The sequence below is a fragment of the Sciurus vulgaris genome (genome assembly GCF_902686455.1).
Source record: "Sciurus vulgaris genome assembly, chromosome: 2".
NCBI lineage: Eukaryota > Metazoa > Chordata > Mammalia > Rodentia > Sciuridae > Sciurus > Sciurus vulgaris.
The window spans coordinates 93488688-93513285 of record NC_136462.1 but is presented as its reverse complement, the minus strand read 5'-3'; the positions used below and the strand labels follow the sequence as shown (position 1 = coordinate 93513285).

The 24598-nt window shown below is 35.7% G+C and overlaps 1 protein-coding gene across 2 annotated transcripts in view; it reads right to left on the bottom strand.

The window, feature by feature from the left end:
• Positions 1-604: 604 nt before the first annotated feature.
• GOLM2 (golgi membrane protein 2) overlaps positions 605-24598 on the bottom strand; it is a 125911-nt gene continuing 101917 nt past the window's right edge. Inside the window, exons 9-10 of one of the 2 annotated variants that reach the window (XM_079127790.1) lie at positions 9698-9865; positions 605-2041 (exon numbers count right to left, since the gene is read on the bottom strand). In XM_079127790.1, the coding sequence (XP_078983916.1) occupies positions 1971-2041; positions 9698-9865 (239 nt within the window). In that variant the 3' untranslated portion in view covers positions 605-1970. The remainder of the gene's footprint in view (positions 2042-9697; positions 9866-24598) is intronic. The other variant, XM_079127791.1, reaches the window with a different exon arrangement.

Below are 24598 nucleotides of genomic sequence, written 5' to 3'. Positions count from 1 at the left end.
AGAAATAAAACATAGAAATAGAATATCTAATATAGACTGTAGAATGTCAGAATTTTAAGACATCTACATAGTATTTTATAACAGCAAAATGTTAATACAGTCAGAAATATTATCAACTGGTCCAAGATTTCTTAGTTTACAAAATGTCTAGGCTGCCAATTGAGGAAATTTTGTTATGTATGTAATAGCTACCATATAACCAAATGATCATTCTTATGACAAAGGAACTAAGACAGGTAATTTCATTTGTAAAGATTTTATAATATTAAACATAAAATGTTACTAGGAATATTTTTAGATTTACCTCTCCATATTAATGCCCAAAGGATGTATATCACTTCCCTTTAACTCTCCTTTAAAAATTCTGTGAACCATCACACCTATTCACTGTAGGCCTGACCCTACTGTTAACAAAGGCTTGAACACTATTTACTTTGATATGGTAGAAAAAACTATTTTAGTAAATTACTGCATCTTTTCCTGGTCATTAAATAATTTCTAACTGAAAGCTAAGAATTTTTGCACTTCAACAAGTGACTAATATATTTCTTTACTTCTATAAGTTTGAATTATGACAGGGAACTAATATGGGGGAGTGGTTATATTTTTATTTTTTGTTTTGTGGTACTGGGGAGCAAACCCAGAACTTAACACATACTAGACAAGCACTCCATCACTAAGTTATATCCCCAGCCCAATATTTCATGTTTATATGGAATTAATGGTAGCCCTTTTGAAAAACAGGGTTAACAACCTTAAACATCTTGGTATGATCAAAATCTTTTGTTTTGGGGGAAGAAAGATAATATTTAAAAGTGCTTTGTATCAGAAAATAAGGGTTAGCTAGCTTACACACTTGACTGAATAGTGTAAAAAAAGACAAAATGCATTTAAAACAATTTTGTAAGTCTAGCAAATATGAAGTTGTTGGGTTCTCAACTAACATTAAGTAATTACAAAGAGTCATTTTTATTACAAACTTTTAAGCTATTTTAATAAAACAGCTGTAGACCTCACTGCATATCTATTTTTCTGTGCATTAATAAAAACCCGTTAAAATTTCTTATTTAGTAGTTCTGAAAAAGTCTAGTCAAATAAGATAATTAAAATTACCAAAAAAGCTTTGAAATGTTGATTGTAGATTCATTTCAAAGTAGATTTAGCGCCTTCCAGGATCTGGCATTTAAATCATCTTCACTGACCTGAACTGTGAAAACAATTTTTTTTTTAGCCAGTGCTGATTATAGCTAAACAGTACTGGTATTACTTGAGAAAGTAAAAATCAAAAATATATCATCCATCATGCATTCCACAATTTCAAGAACTAAAGTAAAGAATAACTCATATATATTGTTATGTCTTTGAAGCTTATCTCAAATTCCATCAGGCCTCAGCTGAAAGTTAATATGCCAAAACACATCAGCACTTGAGTAGGAAGGTGATTTCTGTACACATTACTTAGTGTTTGGCATCAAGTTTCCCCTCTTTTACATAACTATTCTAGCCATAACTCCTGAAGAGCATGAAATGAGGGGCTGATAGAACAGAACACCTGTTCGGCTAACAAGAAGATATTAGTGTATAAAAAATTCTCAGTTGAATAACTGTTCTCACTGTGGTTATGCGATGTGCAACATAAAACCTATACAACCATTTTCTCCCATTTGTCTATTTGTGGAAAATAATTAGGCTCAATAAAATGTGAAATATACATTAGTTTGCTTTAAATGCAAAGATTATCGGTTTTTGGCTCAACTGTATCATAACCAAAAGTCTGCTTTGATAATATAATATGACAAAGTTCACATATGTACATGGGTACATTCCTTCATTAAAGTTTTTCCTTAAATCTATCTCAATGTATCTTTACAACTGATACAACTGATCTTTACAACAGAAGTCAAAAATGACAAAGTAGAAATGATTCCATTTTACAGCACTTTAGGCTTTCTGACGTTTTCTTTTAGGAGTTAAAGAACATCATTGAAACGTTGCTTTCCATAGTCTGCAGGATCCATTTGAAGCTCTCTTTCTTCATCATCTGTAAGTAAAATAATTATATATTAAGAATAGTTTCTTAAAAATCATAGTAGAAACCCAATTTAAAACTGTCTCAGGCTGGGGTTGTGGCTCAGTGGCAGAGCACTTGCCTTGCATGCAAGGGGCACTGGGTTCGATCCTCAGCACCACATAAACAAGATATTGTGTCCATCTACAACTAATTAAAAAAAAAAATTTAAAAACCTGTCTCAATTTTTTTTCTTCAGTCTTAAGGTCATTTTCTCTTGTTATTTCTCACCTAATGCATACAGTACTCTATTTCCTATTGGCTTAGCTAAAGAGTGAAAAGTGAAATAATCTTCCAAAACAGACTTCTCATTCTTTAGATTATTTCTAAAGCACTTTGAAGATAGATGTAGAGTTCGATAAATATAGCTAACAAAACTTTAGGAACCCTCAATATTGAGGATTCAGTTCTTTTTTATACATATATTATTTCTACTATATAGGTGAAGGTTAAAATTAAAGCTCTGGTAGAAACATTTCTCTGTATATTTTATTGCCTTTAAAAAACCAAAATCTTGTCTAATTATAAAAGTAATTCATGCTGGTAATATAAAAATTAGAAAATAAATGAGAAAAATAAAAGTCACTTTTGATCCCAATATTTAACTTTCTAGTGAATTTCTCTACTTATTTGGGAATAGCTTACCCTTAAAGTCCTGTATGGAATATATTGAACAAATTAACTTTTTATGTACCAAAAAGAAAAAAAAATATATGTTATATTGTTAGTAAGATCCTCAAAGCCTCTTTGAGTAGCTATTGAATTACTTCAAATGGTGCTTTGGAGTTTGATTGATTTGGCTATTGACAGGTTTTCCTGCTTCCTTCTTGGCTATTAACTGTCACAGCACTGTTGTTAGTTTAACTGACAAAAACAATGCTTCTTTTCTAACTTTGTTGCTGTTTGACTGTGGATTGAACCCAGGGGCACTTAACCACTGAGTTACATTCCCATTTCTTTTTATTTTTTATTTTGAGGTAGGGTCTCACTAAATTGCTGGGGCTGGCCTCCAACTTGTTATCCTTTTGCCTCCTGCATTGCTGGGATTACAGATGTGTGCCACTGTTTCTTTTCTAATTTTTGCTGCAGACTATAGATTCTAAATAAGACTGCTCAAGAAAAAATTAGTATTATGTTAGAATGAACCTAAGAATCTCCATTTAGAACATGGCTTTTTATGACATCCTTATATTAGGTATGACAGTTTTTTGGTTTTGTTTTTTGTTTTGGGGGATTGAACTCGGAGACTTGCACTCTACCTCTTAGCTATATCCCCTGTCCTTTTTATTTTGAGATAGAGTCTTGCTAATTCACCCAGGTTGATGTCAAACTTGCAAACCTCTTGCCTCAATCTCCTAAATCACTGGGATTTACGGGCCTGCACCACTGAGCCCAGCCTTGATAAGTGTTTTGTTGTTGTTGTAGATGGACAGAGTATCTTTATTTTATTTAATTAATTAATTCATTTATTTATCTATTTATTTATCTTTATGTGGTGCTGAGAATCAAACCCAGGGCCCCACAGATGCCAGGCAAGTGCTCCACCACTAAGTCACAATCCCAGCCCCCTTGATAGATTTTTTTACTCTAAAATTTTGTTCTTCCACAAATGGCAAACAATCCAATTTTCTTTTCTTTTCCACAACTTTCCTGTTAAACTTACAGAAATTCTCATTTGAAACTGCAAGAAAAATTTTGTACCACATTCTTAAACTTATCATGCACATTAACAGTATAATCCACTAGGCATGATAACCCCAAATATGTTTTAACATGTGCAGTGGCTGAAATTAAATTTATATTTACATTTGTATTTTGTAAACACGCTGATCAATTTCTTGTCAAAAAACTCTGTACTTAAAAAAAAAAAAAAAAAAAAAAGTGGTTTTAAAAGGTAAAATAAGCACTGGCCCATTTCCAGAAAGTTCTCTTCAGAATTCATGTTATGGGACCTTACCTATGACTATATATATATACATCTTTCAAGACATTAGTAATTAAATGAAGACTTAATCACCTTGGAGCAGTGGAAAATTCCTAGATTTAACAGAAAAGTCACTGAAGGAAAAAAATTAACTAATTTTTGGCTTTTTAAATGAATAAATGTAAAGGGAAAATGAGGTCTTAGAGCAAAGGTATAGGAATAGAAAAACTTAAATCTGCTCTTGACTCAGATACTTTTTTTAAAATATATTTTTTAGTTGTAGATAGACACAATACCTTCATTTTATTTATTTATTTTTATGGGGGGTTGAGGATGGAACTCAGTGCCTCACATGTGCTAGGCAAGTGCTCTACCATTGAGCTACATCCCCAGTCCCTTGACTCAGCTACTTAGCAAACGTGACCTAGTCCCTGAACTTCTTTGGACCTCTAATTATCTTTTTAGTAGAACAGGATAACTGTTCTTCCTACCTCAAAATAAAAGAAGGTAGCCCAGCATGGTGGTACATGCCTGTAATCCCAGTGTCTTGGGAGGCTGAGGAAGAAAGATTATAAGTTCAAGGCCAGTCACAACAATTTAGTGAGGCCCTGAGCAACTAAGTGATGCCCTGCTCAAAATAAAAATAAAAAGGACTTGGAGATGTAGCTCAGTAGTAAAGTGCCCCTTGGATTTAATTCTTAGTACCAAAGATAATTAATTAATTGATTTAAAAAATTAAAAAATAAATTAAAAATACATAAAGGCAGTCTTTACTTGCAGCATCCTCTCTATATATAAGGAGTTTAAAAATTAATTTATGCTCTTTCTAGCTAAATTTTAATATGATCTTTCACACTTTTTCAGAATTCCATAGGACTTTTGGAATACTGCATTGTACTTTCTATCATTTACCTTTAACTAGAGTCCTTTATCAGTATAGCTATTCTATCCAGATGTCAAGTTTCTATCAACAACCTGTTTGCATTTATCTGTAAAGTATTATGAAATTACCTGACCAAATCTGATATAACAGATAAACACTAAATAACTATACAGACTAAAATTGTCAATTTAAGAAAGTGGCAAAATCTATAATAGCTAGTCAAGGAAAAATGACTGTTAAAGGAAATATAATTATAAAGACATTCATAATTTGTTACATAATTCCTAAGTTTTGAAGTTGAGAAAGGACTATTTCCATAAAGAAAGTTATACAAAAGGGCTGGTATTGAGGCTCAGGGTAGATGGTTTGCCTAGTGTGAGGCACTGGGTTCGATTCTCAGCACCACATAAAAATAAATGAATAAAATAAAGGTATTGTGTCCATCTACAACAAAAAAATATTTTTAAAAAATAAAGTTATACCAAGCAAGAACTTAAGCTAGTGAGGCTCCATAAAAAAAGTACTAGTCTATAGGCCAAAGTGCAATTATTCTCTAAAGCAGGCAATCCAGAGAAAAAATTTTAGATTTACTTTTACTTTTTTTTTTTTTGTACCAGGTATTGAACCCAGGGGCACTTAACCACTGAGTCACATCCCCATCCTTTTTTATATTTCATTTAAAGACAGGGCCTTGCTGAGTTGCTTAGGCCTCACTAAGTTGCTGAGGCTGGTTTTGAACTCGAACTCCTCTTACCTCAGTCTCCTGAGCTGCTAGGATTACAGGCATGCACTACCATGCCTGGCTGCTTTTACTTTCAAAAATGATTGTATTCAGTGAACACTTAAACATTACTTACAGTGTAAAAGACTGTTTTAAGTGCTGAACAAATATTAAATCATTTAATCCATAAAACAACTATTAAGTAACTATATTTCTATTTTACAGTTGAAAAAAATTAAAGCATAGGGGCTAGTATTTCACAGGCTCACAAAGGTAGTAATGGATTCAAATCCACGCAGTCAAGCTCCAGAATGTAGGCAGTTAAGCACAGGCTTAAGCTTCTTTCTACAGATATACTACATAATACTTTTTTTTTTTTTCCACTGCAAAACCCAGGACCTCTTGCATGCTACATAAGCACTCTAGCACTGAGCTACAACCCCAGACAGGTAAAATTCATGTGTTTCATATTTTATGAAACAAATTAACAACTTTTATGGGATTAAAGAGTAACAGGAAATTTGTACCATTTCTTATAACAGTAAAGAATGAACTAAAAGATACATCAGATGTGTAGTATTCCCAAATTTATTCTTTTCAAAAAATTTATAGCAACATAAATAATTCCCATTAGAATGTTTCAGGAATTGGAATTAAAAAAGCTGATTGTAAACACAGGAAAAACAGGCCTGACTTAATCTGCAAGAAAATATTCTGCAGGTAGTATTCACCCCAATAATGAATGTATATGAACAGGTATCAGAGGTAAGGCTGGAATCCTTTAGTTTCCTACTGGCAGAAATGCTGTCAAAGCCTCAATTTCATAGTCCAGAATTTTGGAGACCAAAGCCAAAGAATCTTAACCTGCAGCTGGAATTTCTAGTGCTATAGACTTCACACAGTGAGTAAAACCTCCTTCCACTATCAGAGAAAACAGAGAAGAGCACCTACTCAGATCAATAATGCTTCAATTTTTGGCATCTTTGGCTTCCAAGTTTCAATGGTAGCAGTTAAGTTTTTACTTTCTTTTCTAAGTTTGGGACTAGATGTGTTTCAAACATCCTGCAATCTGAAACACATTTTCCCATAATATTTGTGTTATATACAGTAATTCCACTGTAAACGTGGGCACAGAATTTTAGAACTCAGAAGGACAATCTATTCTAGTCCAATGCTCTCAAATATAGATGAAGAAATCATGGTCCAGAGAGTTTAAGTGACTTGAAAAGCAATACACAGCCTGTCTCTCAACTTTCAGCTCAGTGGCTTTTTCTATTCTATTGCCTGTTTTGTTTACAAGAGCAAACTGTACTGGGAATTCAAACATTATATCTATGTTGACACAAAGAAGAAATGTTTTTAAATTCTACATATTCTGACTTATTACAGTTGAAAACCAACTTAATAAGTTAGGGAACAGCCATAATCCCCCTCCTTACTTTTTGAACAGTTAATGCTACACCTAAAGAATGAAATCCCTGAAGAATCTCTGAAAATATATTTAAATTTATTTAATTTTAGTTTTTTGATTTTTATTTTTGGTACCGGGGATTGAACCTAGAGGTGCTCAACCACTAAGCCACATCCCCGCCCTTTTTTATATTTTATATGGAGACAGGGTCTCACTGAGTTGCTTAGGGTCTCACTAAGTTGTTAAGGTTGGCTTTTAACTCGAGATCCTCTTGCCTCAGCCTCCAGAGCTACTGGGATTACAGAGGAGTGCCACAGCACGCAGCTTTAGGTCTCTTAAGTAATCCTTTTTAGTTAGTTTACCAGAATTTATCTTCTTTATTTGCTTGAGTTGATGTTCTTGCATTTTTCTGTTCTCTGTGATAAGGAAGTTCCCTTTATGTAGCTGCCCTATCTTCCTGCCACTATTACCTAGAATTCTATAATGAAATAAGAAATATTAAATGGCAGCCCTTGGCTCAAGTAAGACTCACTTGCAAATAAGTAAATGAAAAAACTTAACAACCTCTGACCTATTTCATCAAAGATATTGTATTAGTCTATTTCTTTTTTTTTTTTTTTTCCAGGTACCAGGGATTGAACCCAGGGGCACCTAACCACTGAGCCATATCCCAGTCCTTTTACTGTCCTTTTATTTTATTTAGACACAGGGTCTTGCTGGTTGCTTAGGACCTTGCTAACTTGCTGAGGCTGGCTTGGAACTTGCAATCCTCCTGCCTCAGCTTCCCAAGTCTCTGGGATTACAGGCGTGCACCACCATGCCAGGTTTATTAGGCTATTTCTTTATATTAATTAGAATTCAATGAATTTATTTTCTTGTGAAAGGAAAAGAAGGGCAGCATATAAGTACTGGGGACCTGAAGCGGCAATGAGAAATAGGAGTGGGAAGGGAAAAGGGTACAAATAAGGGAAAAAGAAGGCAATGAAAATAAATTTACCTACTGTGGAGAAAACCCATAAAAAAACTAAACTGAAATTTTTTGATAAAACTCATTGTCTTTAAAAGAGCAAAAACCAATTACATACACACACACACACACACACACACACGAAATGATTGTCAATAATGGTTGAAATTAACTGCTCTAATAAAAACCTCAAAATCATCCATGAGATGATAGAAAAACACTTAAGAAAAAACAAACAAAACAAACAAACAAAAAAAACTGAAGAGAATATTTAAAGTACAAACCAAGCAAACTCATAAGTTCAGAAGTTGAAGGTCATTACCCTAGTCATGGTTATAAGAATAAAAGCTCAATATGAAAAGAATAAATTTTTATCAGTTAATGACATTTATTGAGGGCCCTGTAAGAAAGTGTATGAAGGCAGAAAAGGACACAAACAAAATAGAAGGAAAAATAAAATGAAAATTCCTGCTCTCCAAGACCTTACAATCTAATTGGTAATAAGATATACATGTGATGAAAAGCCTTAAAGTGTTGTATGTAATTGAAAGTAAGACTAATCCAAACAAACCACAAAAACAATGAGAAAAGAAAGTAAAATTTATGAAAAGGGGATGAAATTATGGAAAAACCGAGTAAAATTTTATATAACCAAAAATGAGAAATTCTCATTAATATATCCTTAAACAACTTCTAACACTAATCTCGCTTCTATTTCTATAAACATGTTTTTCCAAAACTAAAATGTACTACCAAAATGATACCTACACAAAAGTCAGAATCTCTAGTTTTTTTTTCTTTTAATACTAACTACACAGTATCCTATGATAATTATATTTTCTTCTGAGTTTTTAAAAATAATTCTTGTCATGAACCTCAGTAAAAATTTATTTACTGTACAAAGAGCTATGGAAGAAATCAAAACACGTTACAGTGAAAAATATTTCATGCATCATCTTATGGAAATCTTATATATCACATCATAAGGGTCATAATTGACTTTTATAGAAGATTTTAAAACTCCACAAATTGTACTAAACAATATAAGCAGGCAAAAAATAAGCCTAAAAACTTACAATACAACAATGTACTCTGATATGCATGCATGGGTAGGGCTGCATGCACACAGGTAGATTCTGAACTTTACTAAGTTAAAAGTTCAGAAGTAACACAGTTAACAAAAATATGTTGAATCTGTGTATTGAACATAAGATAAACCTTCATAAGCCTCTCATAAAAAAATTAAAAATAATTTTCCTATGCTTTATCAGTGATGAAATAATTTTTTATTTCAATATGAAGAAGACTGTTCCCTTCGTAGTTCCCTTATAACAAAAAGGCTGCCTGGGCAATACTTGCCTAGAAAATTGAAATGTTTTCAGATGAGATAATGGAAAATAATAATTTTTTCTGAAAGCAAGAATTATGCAAAGTCTAGAGTCATTTTAACAATTTAATTCCATAATTTGAGAATTTTGAGTTTCAAATTGTAACTGTCAATAATACATAGAATAACTAAAACTGAAAAAATTAAAATTATTGACAAATCTACAACTTCTATCATAAGATACTTTTAAAAGTAAAACTGAAAAACTTCCCAGAACCTCTTTGAATTAATTTTAAGACTTTGCTGCTAATAAATGGGGGAAATTTACACAAATTCAACCAAAAAACTTAGAGGTGGGTTTCACGGTCACAGCATGGAGGCCAGGCCCACGCTCACCTTGGACGTCTTCCTCTCCACCATCACCATCTTCTTCCTCATTGTAAGCCAGTTCAGCCTGCTTGTCTGCCTCATACTCACCTACGTTACCATCATCCCCATTATAATCCGCCAGTTTAGAGCCATGCTGCGGATCAACAGGGGATTCATTCTCATCAAAGAATCGGCCTGTGAAGTAGGTAGAAGATTAATTCAAGAGTACAGAGAGAAGAAAAGAAGGGACCTATACTGAAGGCAGATCAGAAAGCAGACAAGTGAAACCTTGCAACTTTCAGAGTAGTAGCTATAAAAAGAATACATTTGATCTGATTATCCAAGACAAATAGGAGTGAAGACTGAAAATAACTTAAAAAGAATTCTTTTGAGTGTTTAGTACTTGCTACTTAAGGTCTGAATGTTGTCTTAAAAGGGCACCAGTTTCAGGACTATTTTGCTAACAACCATTTTTTTCCTAATATAAATATTTGTTTTATGCTTTAGGAGAAAAATAAATCATTTTATTACTAGATGCAATACATATTTGAAATCTGCAGTCATTTACTGTTTTATGAAATATTTTCCACGAATAATTTTGAAAACTTTAAAAAATAAATAAGAATGATACAGGCTAAGTTCTTTTTGTATACAAAGACAAACACATTTGAGGGCACACACAATTCCTTTAGTAATATTGATACACTATAATCATAGACTTCCAAAGAAGGATGGCACAGAATGAGAATCAGAATTCCTAGTGGTACATGCTTTGAAAAAGCATCCCAAGTCATTCTGACTTATCTCTTCCACTTTACCTAAAGCAGATTAAATAAAAAAGTCAGTGAAAGTTTAAGAAAGTTGACCTACATGAGGTCATTATATTGTATACATTTATGATAATCAGAAATCAAGAAGAGCAATTAACACCTACTGTAGGAAGCTGTTCAACACTAGACATTAAAAATATCAGCCAGGCCTGTTGGCACCTGCCTATAATCCCAGCAACTTGAGAGGCTGAGGTAAGAGGATCCCAAGTTTGGGCCCAGCCTCAATAACTTGGCTAGACCCTGTTTCAAAAAAAGGGTTGGTAATGTAGCTTGTGGTAGACCACTCCTAGGATCAATCCCCAGAACTGCCGCCCCCCCCGCCAAAAAAAAAACACCCTAAAACAAAAAAACCACATAAATAAAATTTAAAGAAATAAAATTAAATAAAAATGTTAAGCACACTAAGTTCTAACTCACAAATGTGAATAAAACTCTACTCTGACAGTACATTTAACTAGCATAAAAGTAAATGTTATTCTAATCCCTAAAATATGAATAAATGTAACTTTAAAAAGTTGTAGGAATTGAAGGCTTAAAAATTCAACAACTTTCTCTAATAAGTCTAATGTATTTCAAAAATTTACATTGCAATGTAAAACTCAAGAAAAAAGTTAACAACTTAACTTCCTTTGCTTACAAAGAACTATGAAAGTATTGGTCAGCTCTATAAAGGACTTACCACATCATGAAGCCAAAACCTTTCTACTTGCAGGGTAAATAGCTAATCAGGAAAACAGTTAAAGAATAAATCCCACTTACATGGGTGAAAGGGGAAATGTGTGGGGATGAGATTGAAGTAAATGGAGTCATTAAAAAGTGTGAATTTATATTAAATCTATTCTAGAATAAAATAAGGGTATGTAAATAAGTAATAAATAAATGGAAAAGTTGACCAAATAAAAGTTACAGGTGGATGCAGAGGCACATGCCTGAAATCCCAGCTATTTTGGAAGCTGAGGCAGGAAGATCACAAATTCAGGGCCAGCCTCGGTGATTTAGTAAGACCCTATTTCAAAATAAAACTGAAAAAGGGTTGAGAATGTAGTTCAGCGTTTGGTTGGCATGTACAAAGCCTTGGATATATCACAGGGGTAAGGGGGAGAAAAAGAATTATGGGGCTGGAGTTGTGGCTCAGTAGTAGAGCACTTGCCTAGCATATATGAGGCACTGGGTTTAATTCTCAGCACCGCATACAAATAAATGAATAAAATAAAGGTCTATCAACATCTAAAGAAATATTTAAAAAAGAAAAAAAGAATTACATAAAAGAAATGGATGTACAAGAGTTAAAAAGGAGAAACAGTAAAAAGAGAAGAAAAGACAGGTTATTTGTTAGAAGAACACCATTTCCTAACTATAGTAATATAAAATAAACACTTTGGGCTGGGTGTGGTAATGTCTGCCTACAACCCCAGCAACTCTGGATGCTGAGGCAAGAGGATCTCAGGTTCAAAGCCATCCTCAGCAAACTAGCAAGACCCTGAGCAACTTAGAAAGACCTTGTCTCAAAATAAAAAATTTAAATTTAAAAAGGTGGGGCGGGGCGGGGTACCAATCCCTGGTACCAAATAAACACACACTTTGGGTAGCTTTTTAAATTATCTCTTTCCTTAGTGACAAAAATACATGATGCCAACATAAACAGGAAAAGGGGAGATTTATAGAAATCTGTATGTTCTTTTCTTCAATATGTAATATTTACTTATGGACAAAACAGTTGCTGAAGTTAAAACATCTTTATGCAGTATAAACTGCTGTTTTAAACATACAAACACTTGGCACTTGCCTATTAATCCCAGCTACTTAGGAGGATGGCAAACTCAAGCAACATTGGCAGCTTAGTAAAACCTTGTCTCAAATGAAAAATAACAAGGGCCAAAGATTTTGTGGTTAGAGCTCAGTGGTAGAGCACCGCTGGGTTCGATTTGCAGTACTGCATTAAAAAATTATGAACACTTAAATATGGTAGTCACTAGTGAGTACTTTTTCAAAGTATGCTATTTTCTCAAATAAAACATCTTCATTTTTATCAGATAGGAAATATAGAAGACTAAAGAAATTAGTATAAGAGAAATTACTGAAAAATACTTAATTTACTAATATCATCAGACATGGAAAATTTAATTACAGAAATGGCCCATCTGTATTTATTATAATTTTCCAACAGAACAACTATTTGCTGTTTTATTTGATACTAGGGACTGAATCAAGGAGTACTTAACCACCAAGCCACATTACCAGTTCTTTTTTTTTTTTTTTATTTTGAGACAGTGTCTCACTAAGGTGTTTAGTGCCTCACTAAGTTGCTGAAGCTGGCTTTGAACTTGTGATCCTTCTGCCTCAGCCTCCTGAGCCACTGAGATTACAGGCATGTCCCACCATGCCAGGCTAAAGTTTTTATTTTTTTTTTTAAAGAGTATGCTAATTATCTGACTAGCCTAAATTCGGTCATAAAATTTTAATATAATGTAATTATGCTGACACTCAGAGATAAGCTTTTAAAATCAATGACAAAAAGAAATGACCACACGACTACCCTCTATTAAACAGTAATCTGTGTTATTTCCTATATAGAACTGTCATGTTTGGAGACCTAGCCTCTAATATTGGATTTCTAACATAGATGAAAGAACAGAGCCAACTACACAGTTGTTAGTCAAGTAGGAGATATCTGACAAACTTCATATGAAACAATGAAGTTTGATAGTACAGATGAAAAATACATAAAATACTGATCAATACCACAGACTGCTATATTATACAGTTGCCAGGCAACATATCAATGTGGGTTAGAGTTAGAAGGGAAGGTTTCAAAAAGATAAATATGGGCTAGGGTGTCAATGGTAGTACCACAAGGCCCTGGATTCAAAACAAAGAAACCCAGCATCAAAACAAAGAAACAAACCCCCCAGCTCCCAAAAAGGCAAATATATTAGACTACGACACAAGAAAAGAAAGGAAGTGTCTAGCCAGGTGTGGTGGCAAGCACTTATATATAGTCCCAGCTACTTGGGAGACTGAGGTGGGAGGATCACTGAAGCCCAGGAATTCAAGTAGGGCAACTCAGTGAGACCCTCAATAGGGGGCAGGTGGAGAAGGTGGAGAAGGTGGCAGTGGCAGCAGCGGCAGCAGCATTCAAACAGGTGAGAGTGAAGATGGAGTATTTAGGAGATAGTGAAAATATTTATTTGACTATAAGAAAGAGGATATTTGGACAAGCAAATTAGGGATAATTACGGAAGATCTTCAAACTAAGAGATTTTAAAAGGTCTTTCATTTCACTATTTGAAGCAAATGACAAAGTATCTATAATATTCTTTCCTCCATCCATCCAACGAAGATTCAGTCATATATGTGAAAGGTACTCTACTGAGCACTGTGATACAAAAATGAAGTAACCATTTCTGTTACCAATAACTCAGTGTATGTGGTAAGGGAAACAGATCATAAACAAATAATTAGTGATGCCACGTGTGCTAGATGACCTAGAAAGTGTCATATAACGATAAAGACAGTTACTACAGTTGGTTTCCATATGATAGCATGAATCTGAACTTTATGTAGGAGTAATAGCTATCATTATTTCTTTTAAGCATCCTGAGAACAGGAATCTAATCTGCCTTATACCTAATAGAATTCACTCAAGTGAGAAGCTTTGAGAACACTGGACTATAAAATAGAAGAAATGTTAGAACCAAGTAAATCAAATTCCTTTGAAAATGACAAACTGAATATATTGCATAATGGAGTGGAAAGAGTCAAAGGATGATTCCACAATCCTAGGATGGAAAGTAAAAATTTTGGTACCTACACCCCAAGTGGAATAATTGGGAATGTATAGGAAAGTAAATGTTGCTTTAGATATACCGAGCTAAGGTTACAGTAAGATATCCAAATAAAAATGTTTTATAGACACATGGAAATATGAATCCAGAATCTAGATGCAAAATAATGGTTAGGATTACATAGTTTTAAGACTGATAAATTTCAAGATATTAAGCTATGAGAAGATAATTTATCTTAGCAAATAAATATTTAAAAGAATGGCTAAGTCAGAGGAGCAATTTTGGGGAATAACTATACTTAAGAAGGGTAATACGAAGTAACAAGGGCAAATTTATCACATGATGGCATATGTCTATGATGTACTTTGTTTGGAATTAAGTATTAGACTTCATCTCTGAAGCTTTTCATCTATTTCATGACCTTTAATTCAGTACTGTCCCTCAGTGACCACAATGTTTGTTAAAGCTGTGCCCACCAAGCAGAATAATAACCATAATTATATTTTAGTTTAGATACCCAAATTTCCTTATATTGTGGCAAAATTCAGCTGAACACTTGAAATGATTACCTGGCTAAAAATGATTACCTTCAAGTATATTAGCCACAAAACAGCTTCATCCCAACAGTTTAAACATGAGAACACAAAGAAAGAAGCAACATGCTCACTAGTTATTCAGTCTTTGAGCAACTCAGCAAACTCTGTCTCAAATATAAAATAAAAAGGGTTGAGATATACAGCTTAGGGATGGATCACCCCTGAATTCTATCCCCAGTACTGGGGGCAGGGGAAAGCAACACCAAGTTTGAAAAACTAACCACTAAGAGATTGTTTTCCTTTTTATATACTTATTTTTTCTTCTATATTTTTATTGGTGCATTATAATTATACATAATGGTAGGGTTCATCATTACATATTTGTACATGTACATGATATAACAATAAAGAGATTTGTTTTCAATATTTAAATTCCTTTTTGAGTCAAACTAGTAAAAGAAGTTTACTAAATAAACACATGGCATGTTTGAAATACTTTTTCATATATCTTCTTTTAATTTTTATACCATGTAAACTAAATTCATATATTCTACATCATCTAAAGTATTAAGCTAACACATTTTTTTCAGCTTGTCTTAAGCAATACAATAGAACTTCATATGGAATGATATTCTTTAAAACAACCCAAATATCAGACGACACACTTTAATAAAAAAAAGAAAATCAAAGGATTATATAGTAACAATAACATTCTTCAATTGCAAAAGAACATTTTAATCAAGAGAAACTATAGAGCTAGAGATGTAGCTCAGTGGTACAGCACTTGCCTTTGGATGTGAGTGTAATCCTCAGTACCACAAAAATAAATAAATAAATAAATAAATAAACAAACAAACAAGCAAATAAATAAATAAATAAAATAAATTAGAATAAGGGAAAGCAAAACTGTTTTTTTTTTTAAGTTTGTACTATAAATCAAATGAAACACCAAGATAAATAATGGCTTTACTTCATTAGTTCAAGGTTCATTTATGGGCTTTAATTTCTCAGCTACTCTATTAAAAAGTTTATACTTTTCATGTCATTTTGAAATATATTACCATTATTATAAGCAAAATGAATTGAGGTGAGTTGGTTATAAGTCTAGTAAGAAAGAAAAAAAGCAATGTGTATTCTTTGTTTTTTTTTTTTGTTTGTTTGTTTTTTTTTATTTTTTTTTTTTATTGGCAATGTGTATTCTTAGGAAGCAACCTCTTTTTATAGTCTTCATCTATGGGTAGTGTATTTTCATTTTACTCATTTATTCATTTGGCAGTTAATACATTAAAGTGGGGGTTTCAAGATGGCGGCCTAGAGGGTGGCTGCATTTCATGTTGCTCTAGGACTCAGGATTCAAAAGAGGAGATATTGAGACACTTGGGACCAACTCAAAGCAGCCGGGTGACTCTCACCCGTTGGGAAGGCATCCCGGATGGCCCGGTGGTCCCGAAACGCAGGAAACTTTGTGAAGTAGAGCTGCCGGCGAGATACCCCTCCCCCCGCTGGAGCAGTGAACTCGGACAACTGGGAGCACCGTAAAGGAGGCCAGTCGGCACAGCGCTGGGACTCGGAGCAACCACTGGGGCTCCCGCGGCTGCCCAGGGGAGGAGTGGCGAGGAGAGCTGTGTGGACTCAGAACACTGGGGCCTGCCCTGAGGAGGAGGAGGAGGAGCATGGCCGCGTGGATTCAGAGTGACTGCACCAGAGCTACAGGCGGTTGCCAGAGGAGAAGCTCCGCGGCGAGCTGTTTGGACTCAGGGCGACTGCTTCTGAACACCGGAGCCTGCCCTGAGGACGAGGAGGAGGAAGAGGACCGTGGCCGCTTGGATTCGGGGTGACTACACCAGAGCTACAGGCGGTTGCCAGAGGAGGGGCTGCGTGGCGAGCTGTTTGGACTCAGACCACTTCTGAACACCGGGGCCTGCCCGGAGGAGTAGGAGGAGGAGGAGGAGGAGCGCGGCGGGTTGTTTGGACTCGCAGTGACTGCATGAGCACTCCAGGCGGCTGCTCAGAGGAGAAGGCGAGTGGTGAGTTGTTTGGACTTAAAGTGACAGCTCCTGAACACAGGGGGGCTGCCTGGAGAAGTGTGGTGGGTCGCTTGGTCTTGAGTGGCCGCACCAGAGCTCCGGGCGGTTGCCCAGAGGACCCGTGCAGCGGGTCAAGTGGATTCAGAGCCACTCAGAGCGACCGCTCCTGAATACCCGGGGGGTTATCTGGAGAAGTAGGAGGAACGGGGAGGGTCACTTCGACTTGGAGTGATTGATTGCCCAGGGCTACCGGTGGTTGGTGGGAGGAGGAGGCACGAAGTGAGTTTCTTGGACTCCTAGTGACCGCACCGGAATACTGGGCGGCTGTCTGGAGGAAGAGGCCTGTGGCGGGTCTCTGGGACTCAGAGCGATTGTTCGGGGCCCCAGGTGGCTGCACAGAGGAGGGCCCGCATAGCCAGGCGATTAGGTGCAGAGCAGGGTCCCAGGATCTAGGAGGCTTCTGGGTGGAAGAGCCGCACAGAGACAGGCTTAGGGCCGAGCGAAGGTTCCAGGCCTGCGGGCAGATTCTATGAGGAGGGGCAGCCTAAGGAGATTCTTCTGCGAAGGGTGAGGCTCCCAGGCCCAGGAGGTAGGGCCGGGCCCCTGGGAACTTTGCAGAGGAAGGCAGCCCAGCCCAGGCGGTAGTGTAAATTGAGGGGAACCTCTAGGAGGAAACTGACCAGCGAGACCTCCCCACTGGGTGAGTCTTCCCTGCTGGGTGAGGTTTCCCCACAAGGACGGTAAAACCAGAGACTCAGGCCCAAACAGGCCTTGCCTCAGCCCGCAGCCTAGGTCCCCTTTGGATGACCATTGGTCAACAAGTGGAGGCACCTCTGCCCACTAGCAGGGATTATACCCCACCTGAAGGCCACCACTCCTAGAGAGGCAGCTTCCTTGTGGAGCACCGCATTATCAACTTCCTCCAAGACTTCAGCCTACTGAAGGCTAAGGGGGGATATATATAGAAATCTTCAGGGACATTGTAAGTCAATAGAGGAAATCTGCAATATCTCAGCGGTCCACTGATACCTGAACAATATGAGAAAACAAGGAAAGAAAATGCTGCAAACAAATCTAGATGTTACATCAATAAAACCCAATGACAGCATGGCAGAAGAAATGACAGAAAAGGAGTTCAGAATGTACATAATTAAAATGATCAGAGAAGCAAATGATGAGATGAAAGAGCAAATGTAAGCATTGAATGATTGCACCAATCGACAGTTAAAAGAGCAAATATAGGAAGCAAAAGATCATTTCAATAAAGAGTTAGAGATATTGAAAAAAAACCAAACAGAAATCCTTGACATGAAGGAAACAATAAACCAAATTAAGAACTCCATAGAAAGCATATCCAATAGGATAGAACACCTGGAAGACAGAACCTCAGACATTGAAGACAAAATATTTAACCTTGAAAACAAAGTTGAACAAACAGAGAAGATGGTAAGAAATCATGAACAGAATCTACCAGAACTATGGGATATCATGAAAAGGCCAAATTTAAGAATTATTGGGATTGAGGAAGGCCTAGAGAAACAAGCCAAAGGAATGAACAACCTATTCAATGAAATAATATCAGAAAATTTCCCAAATCTGAAGAATGAAATGGAAAATCAAGTTCAAGAGGCTTATAGGACTCCAAATACACAAAATTACAACAGACCCACACCAAGGCACATTATAATGAAAATACCTAACATACAAAATAAAGACAGAATTTTAAGGGCTGTGAGAGAAAAGAACCAAATTACATTCAGGGGGAAACCAATACGCATATCAGCAGATTTTTCAATCCAGACCCTAAAAGCTAGAAGGGCCTGGAACAACATTTTTCAAGCCCTGAAAGAAAATGGATGCCAACCGAGAATCTTATACCCAGCAAAACTTACCTTCAAATTTGACGATGAAATAAAATCCTTCCATGATAAACAAAAGCTAAAAGAATTTACAAGAAGAAAGCCAGCATTACAGAACATTCTCAGCAAAATATTCCATGAGGAAGAGATGAAAAACAAAGAAGCAAATCAGCAAAGGGAGGAATTATCCTAAAGGAATTGTCAAATAAAGGAGGAAACAAGTTGTGTCAAACAAATAAATAAAATTTTAAAAATGAACCAAATGACCGGGAAACCAAATCATTTCTCTATAATAACCCTGAATGTTAACGGCCTGAATTCATCAATCAAAAGACATAGACTGGCCGACTGGATTAAAAAGAAAGATCCAACAATATGTTGCCTGCAAGAGACTCACCTCATAGAAAAAGATACCCATAGACTAAAGGTGAAAGGATGGGGAAAAACATACCATGCACATGGACTCAGCAAAAAAGCTGGAGTATCCATCCTCATTTCCGATAATGTGGACTTCAAGCCAAAGTTAGTCAGAAGGGATAAAGAAGGATATTTCATACTGCTTAAGGGAAGCATAAATCAGCAAGATATAACAATCATAAACATCTATGCCCCAAACAGTGGCTCATCCATGTATGTCAAACAAATCCTTCTCAATTTCAGAAACCAAATAGACCATAACACAATAATACTAGGTGATTTTAACACGCCTCTCTCACCACTGGACAGATCTTCCAGACAAAAATTGAACAAAGAAACCATAGATCTCAATAACACAATCAATAATTTAGACTTAACGGACATTTATAGAATATACCATCCAACCAAGAGCGAATACACTTTCTTCTCAGCAGCACATAGATCCTTCTCTAAAATAGACCATATATTATGCCACAAAGCTAATGTTAGCAAATACAAGTAGAGACACTACCATGTATTCTATCAGATCATAATGGATTGAAGATAGAAATAAATGAAAGAGTAAAACACAGAAACTATTCCAACATCTGGAGATTAAACAATATGCTATTATATGATGAATGGATAACAGAAGATAATAGGAAGGAAATAAAAAAATTCTTAGAGGTAAATGAGAACAAAGAAACATCATATCAAAATCTCTGGGACACTATGAAAGCAGTACTTAGAGGGAAATTTATTTCATGGAGCGCATTTAATAAAAGAAGTAAAACTCAACAAATAAACGACCTAACACTACAGCTCAAAGCCCTAGAAAAAGAAGAACAGAACAGCACCAAAAGTAGTAGAAGACAGGAAATAGTTAAACTCAGAGCTGAAATCAATGAAATTGAAACAAAAGAAACAATACAAAAAATTGACAAAATAAATAGTTGGTTCTTCGAAAAAATAAACAAAATTGATAAACCTTTAGCCACACTAACAAAGAGAAGACGAGAGAAAACCCAAATCACTAAAATTCGAAATGAACAGGAAGTATCACAACAGACACAATTGAAATACACAACATAATTAGAAGCTATTTTGAAAATCTATACTCCAACAAAATAGAAAATTTCGAAGACATCAACAGGTTTCTAGAGACATATGAATTGCCTAAACTGAACGAGGAGGACATAAACAATTTAAATAGACCAATTTCAAGTACTGAAATAGAAGAAGTCATCAAAAGCCTACCAACAAAGAAAAGTCCAGGACCAGATGGGTTCTCAGCCGAGTTCTACAAAACCTTTAAAGAGCTCATTCCAATACTTCTCAAAGTATTCCATAAAATAGAAGAGGAGGGAACCCTCCCAAACTCATTCTATGAAGCCAATATCACACTGATACCTAAACCAGACAGAGACTCATCAAGGAAAGAAAATTTCAGACCAATATCCTTAATGAACATCGATGCAAAAATTCTCAACAAAATTTTAGCAAATCGCATACAAAAAACATATTAAAAAGATAGTGCACCATGATCAAGTGGGTTTCATCCCAGGGATGCAAGGTTGGTTCAACATCAGGAAATCAATAAACGTAATTCACCATATTAATAGACTTAAAGTCAAGAATCACATGATTATTTCAATAGATGCAGAAAAAGCATTTGATAAAATACAGCACCCCTTCATGCTCAAAACACTAGAAAAAATAGGGATAGTGGGAACATTCCTTAACATTGTAAAGGCCATTTATGCTAAGCCCATGGCTAATATCATTCTAAATGGTGAAAAACTGAAAGCATTCCCCCTAAAAACTGGAACAAGGCAGGGATGCCCTCTTTCACCACTTCTATTCAACATCGTTCTTGAGACTCTGGCCAGAGCAATTAGACAAACCAAAGAAATTAAAGGGATACGAATTGGAAAAGAAGAACTCAAACTATCCCTGTTCGCTGATGACATGATTATATATTTAGAGGAACCTGGAAATTCCACCAGAAAACTCTTAGAACTCATAAGTGAATTCAGTAAAGTAGCAGGTTACAAGATCAATGCCCATAAATCCAACGCATTTTTATACATAAGTGATAAATCTTCAGAAAGAGAAATTAGGAAAACTACCCCATTCAAAATAGCCTTGAAAAAAATAAAATACTTGGGAATCAATCTCACAAAAGAGGTGAAAGACCTCTACAATGAGAACTACAGAACACTAAAGAAAGAAATTAAAGAACACCTTAGAAGATGGAAAGATCTTCCATGTTCTTGGATAGGAAGAATTAATATTGTCAAAATGGCCATACTACCTAAAGTGCTATACAAATTCAATGCAATTCCAATTAAAATCCCAATGACGTACCTTACAGAAATAGAGCAGGCAATTATGAAATTCATCTGGAAGAATAAGAAACCCAGAATAGCTAAAGCAATCCTTAGCAGGAAGAGTGAAACAGGGGGTATCGCAATACCAGATCTTCAACTCTACTACAAAGCAATAGTAACAAAAACGGCATGGTATTGGTACCAAAATAGAAAGGTAGATCAATGGTACAGAATAGAGGACACGGACATAACCCCAAATAAATACAATTTTCTCATACTAGACAAAGGTGCCAAAAATATGCAATGGAGAAAAGATAGCCTCTTCAACAAATGGTGCTGGGAGAATTGGAAATCCATATGCAACAGAATGAAACTAAACCCATATCTCTCACCATGCACGAAACTAAACTCAAAATGGATTAAGGACCTCGGAATCAGACCAGACACCCTGCAGATTATAGAAGAAAAAGTAGGTCCAAATCTTCACCTTGTTGGTCTAGGATCAGACTTCCTTAACAGGACTCCCATAGCACAAGAAATAAAAGCAAGAATCAACCACTGGGATAGATTCAAACTAAAAAGCTTTCCCTCAGCAAAGGAAACTATCAGCAATGCGAAGAAAGAGCCTACAGAGTGGGAGAATATCTTTGCCACTCATACTTCAGATAGAGTGCTAATTTCCAGAATCTATAAAGAACTCAAAAACTCTACACCAAGAATACAAATAATCCAATGAACGAATGGGCTAAGGAAATGAATAGACACTTCACAGAAGAAGATCTACAAGCAATCAACAACCATATGGAAAAATGTTCAACGTCTCTAGTAATAAGAGAAATGCAAATCAAAACCACCCTAAGATTCCATCTCACCCCAATTAGAATGGCGATTATCAAGAATACAAGCAACAACAGGTGTTGGCGAGGATGTGGGGAGAAAGGTACACTCATACATTGCTGGTGGGGCTGCAAATTAGTGCAGCCACTCTGGAAAGCAGTGTGGAGATTCCTTAGAAAACTTGGAATGGACCCACCATTTGACCCAGCTATCACACTCCTTGGCCTATACCAGCATAAATCAGCATACTACAGAGATACAGCCACATCAATGTTCGTAGCTGCTCAATTCACAATAGCCAGATTGTGGAACCAACCTAGATGCCCTTCAGTTGATGAATGGATAAAGAAACTGTGGTATATCTATACAATGGAATATTATTCAGCCATAAAGAATGATAAAATTATGGCATTTGCAGGCAAATGGATGAAACTGGAGAATATCATGCTAAGTGAGATAAGCCAATCTCAAAAAACCAAAGGACGAATGATATCACTAATAAGTGGATGATGATGACACATAATGGGGGGAGGGAGGGGTTAGTGTTAGGGTTAGAGTTAGGGTTAGGGAGGGCAGCAAGAATGAAGGAAAGAAGGACTGTATAGAGGGAAAAGAGAGGTGGGAGGGGTGGGAGGAAGGGGAAAAAAACCAGAATGAATCAAACAACATTACCCTATGTAAATTTAGGATTACACAAATGGTATGCCTTACGCCATGTACAAACAGAGAAACAACATGTATCCCATTTGTTTACAATAAAAAAAAAAAAAAAGACCCACATAGGTCATTTAGAATTGCTTTTTTTTAATTTCTAAAAATAGCTTTTTAATACTATAATATTGATTCCTAATTTGTCATTTTTAATAGTGTACATCACCTTTCTTTTAGTTTCTACAAAGGAATATTTTTCTTTTAATTTATGGTAAAATGTACATTACACAGAATTTTCTATCTTAATTTTCACCTCAAAATCCCCTAGTCCTGACACTGGGGATTGAACCTAGAGGTACTCTATTACAAGCTATATTCCCAAACTTTTTTTTTTTTTTTTTTTTTTTTTTTTTTAAATCTTGAAGTCTCACTGAATTTCCCAGCCTGGCCTCAAACCACAATCCTCCTGCCTCTAGCTCTAGAGTCACTGGGATTATGAGTGTACTACTGTGCCCAACGATCTCAACCATTTTAAAGTACATAGTTCAGTGGCATTAAAGACATTCACATGATTGTGTAACCATCACTACTGTCCATGTCCAGACAAAATTTAACTTTCAAAATTGGAACTCTCTATCCATTAGGCAGTAAGTTCTTCTCCCCATCTTGGATCCTGGCAACCATCATTCAACTGTTTCTATGAATTTGACTACTATAGGTACTTCATATAAGTGGAATCATACGGACTTGTCCTTCACACTTAGCAGAATATCTTCAAGGCTCATCAACATTGTGGCATTTGTCAGAATTTTCTTCCCTTTTAAGGCTGAAGGTATACATCATATTTTGTTTATCCATTTATCAATCAGCATTTAGGTTGCTTCTACTTTTGGGGTATTGCAACTTATGTTGCTATGAACATAGATGTACAAATATCAGGTCAAGTCCCTGCTTTTGATTCTTAAGTGTATACCAAGAAGTGAGGAATATCTTTGTGTGTGTGTGTACTGGAGACTGAACCCAGGGTTGTTTTTCTGTTATCACATCCCTAATCCTTCTTATTTTTTGTTTTAAGACAAGGTCTTATAAATTGTCAATGCTGGATTTGAATTTGCAATCCTCCTGCCTGAGTTTCCTGAGGAGCTGGGATTACAGGCCACCAGGCTCAGAAGGATTATCTTTTATAGTCCTTTTATGTTCACATTTTATGTGTGTGTATTTGACATCGAGTTATAAATCATAGATGGCTGCATTTTTTTTCTCCAGGCCCCTAGATTTTTTGGTATGTATATATGTATTTAATGTTGTTTGCTTTTGTACTAGGGACTGAAACCAGTGGTGTTATAACACTGAGTTATATTTCCAGTTCTTTTTATTTTATTTTATTTTTTTAATTTTGAGACACTGTCTTGCTAAGTTGCTGAGTCTGGCCTGGAACTTGTGATCCTCCTGTTTCAGTCTCCCAAGTTGCTTTCAGGTACAAATTACCTGCCTTTTCTTCCACTCTCCTCTCAAAGCTTCTATTGTACATAATTTGTCTCTCTTTAATTTTTCTGTCATATACATGACACATAAAATATTTGTATTTATAATGTCTAACTATCTCTTTGCCACTCTGCTGCATTCTGGGTGAATATCTTGGTACAAACTTCAGAATAATTTCTTTTGGTCAACTAT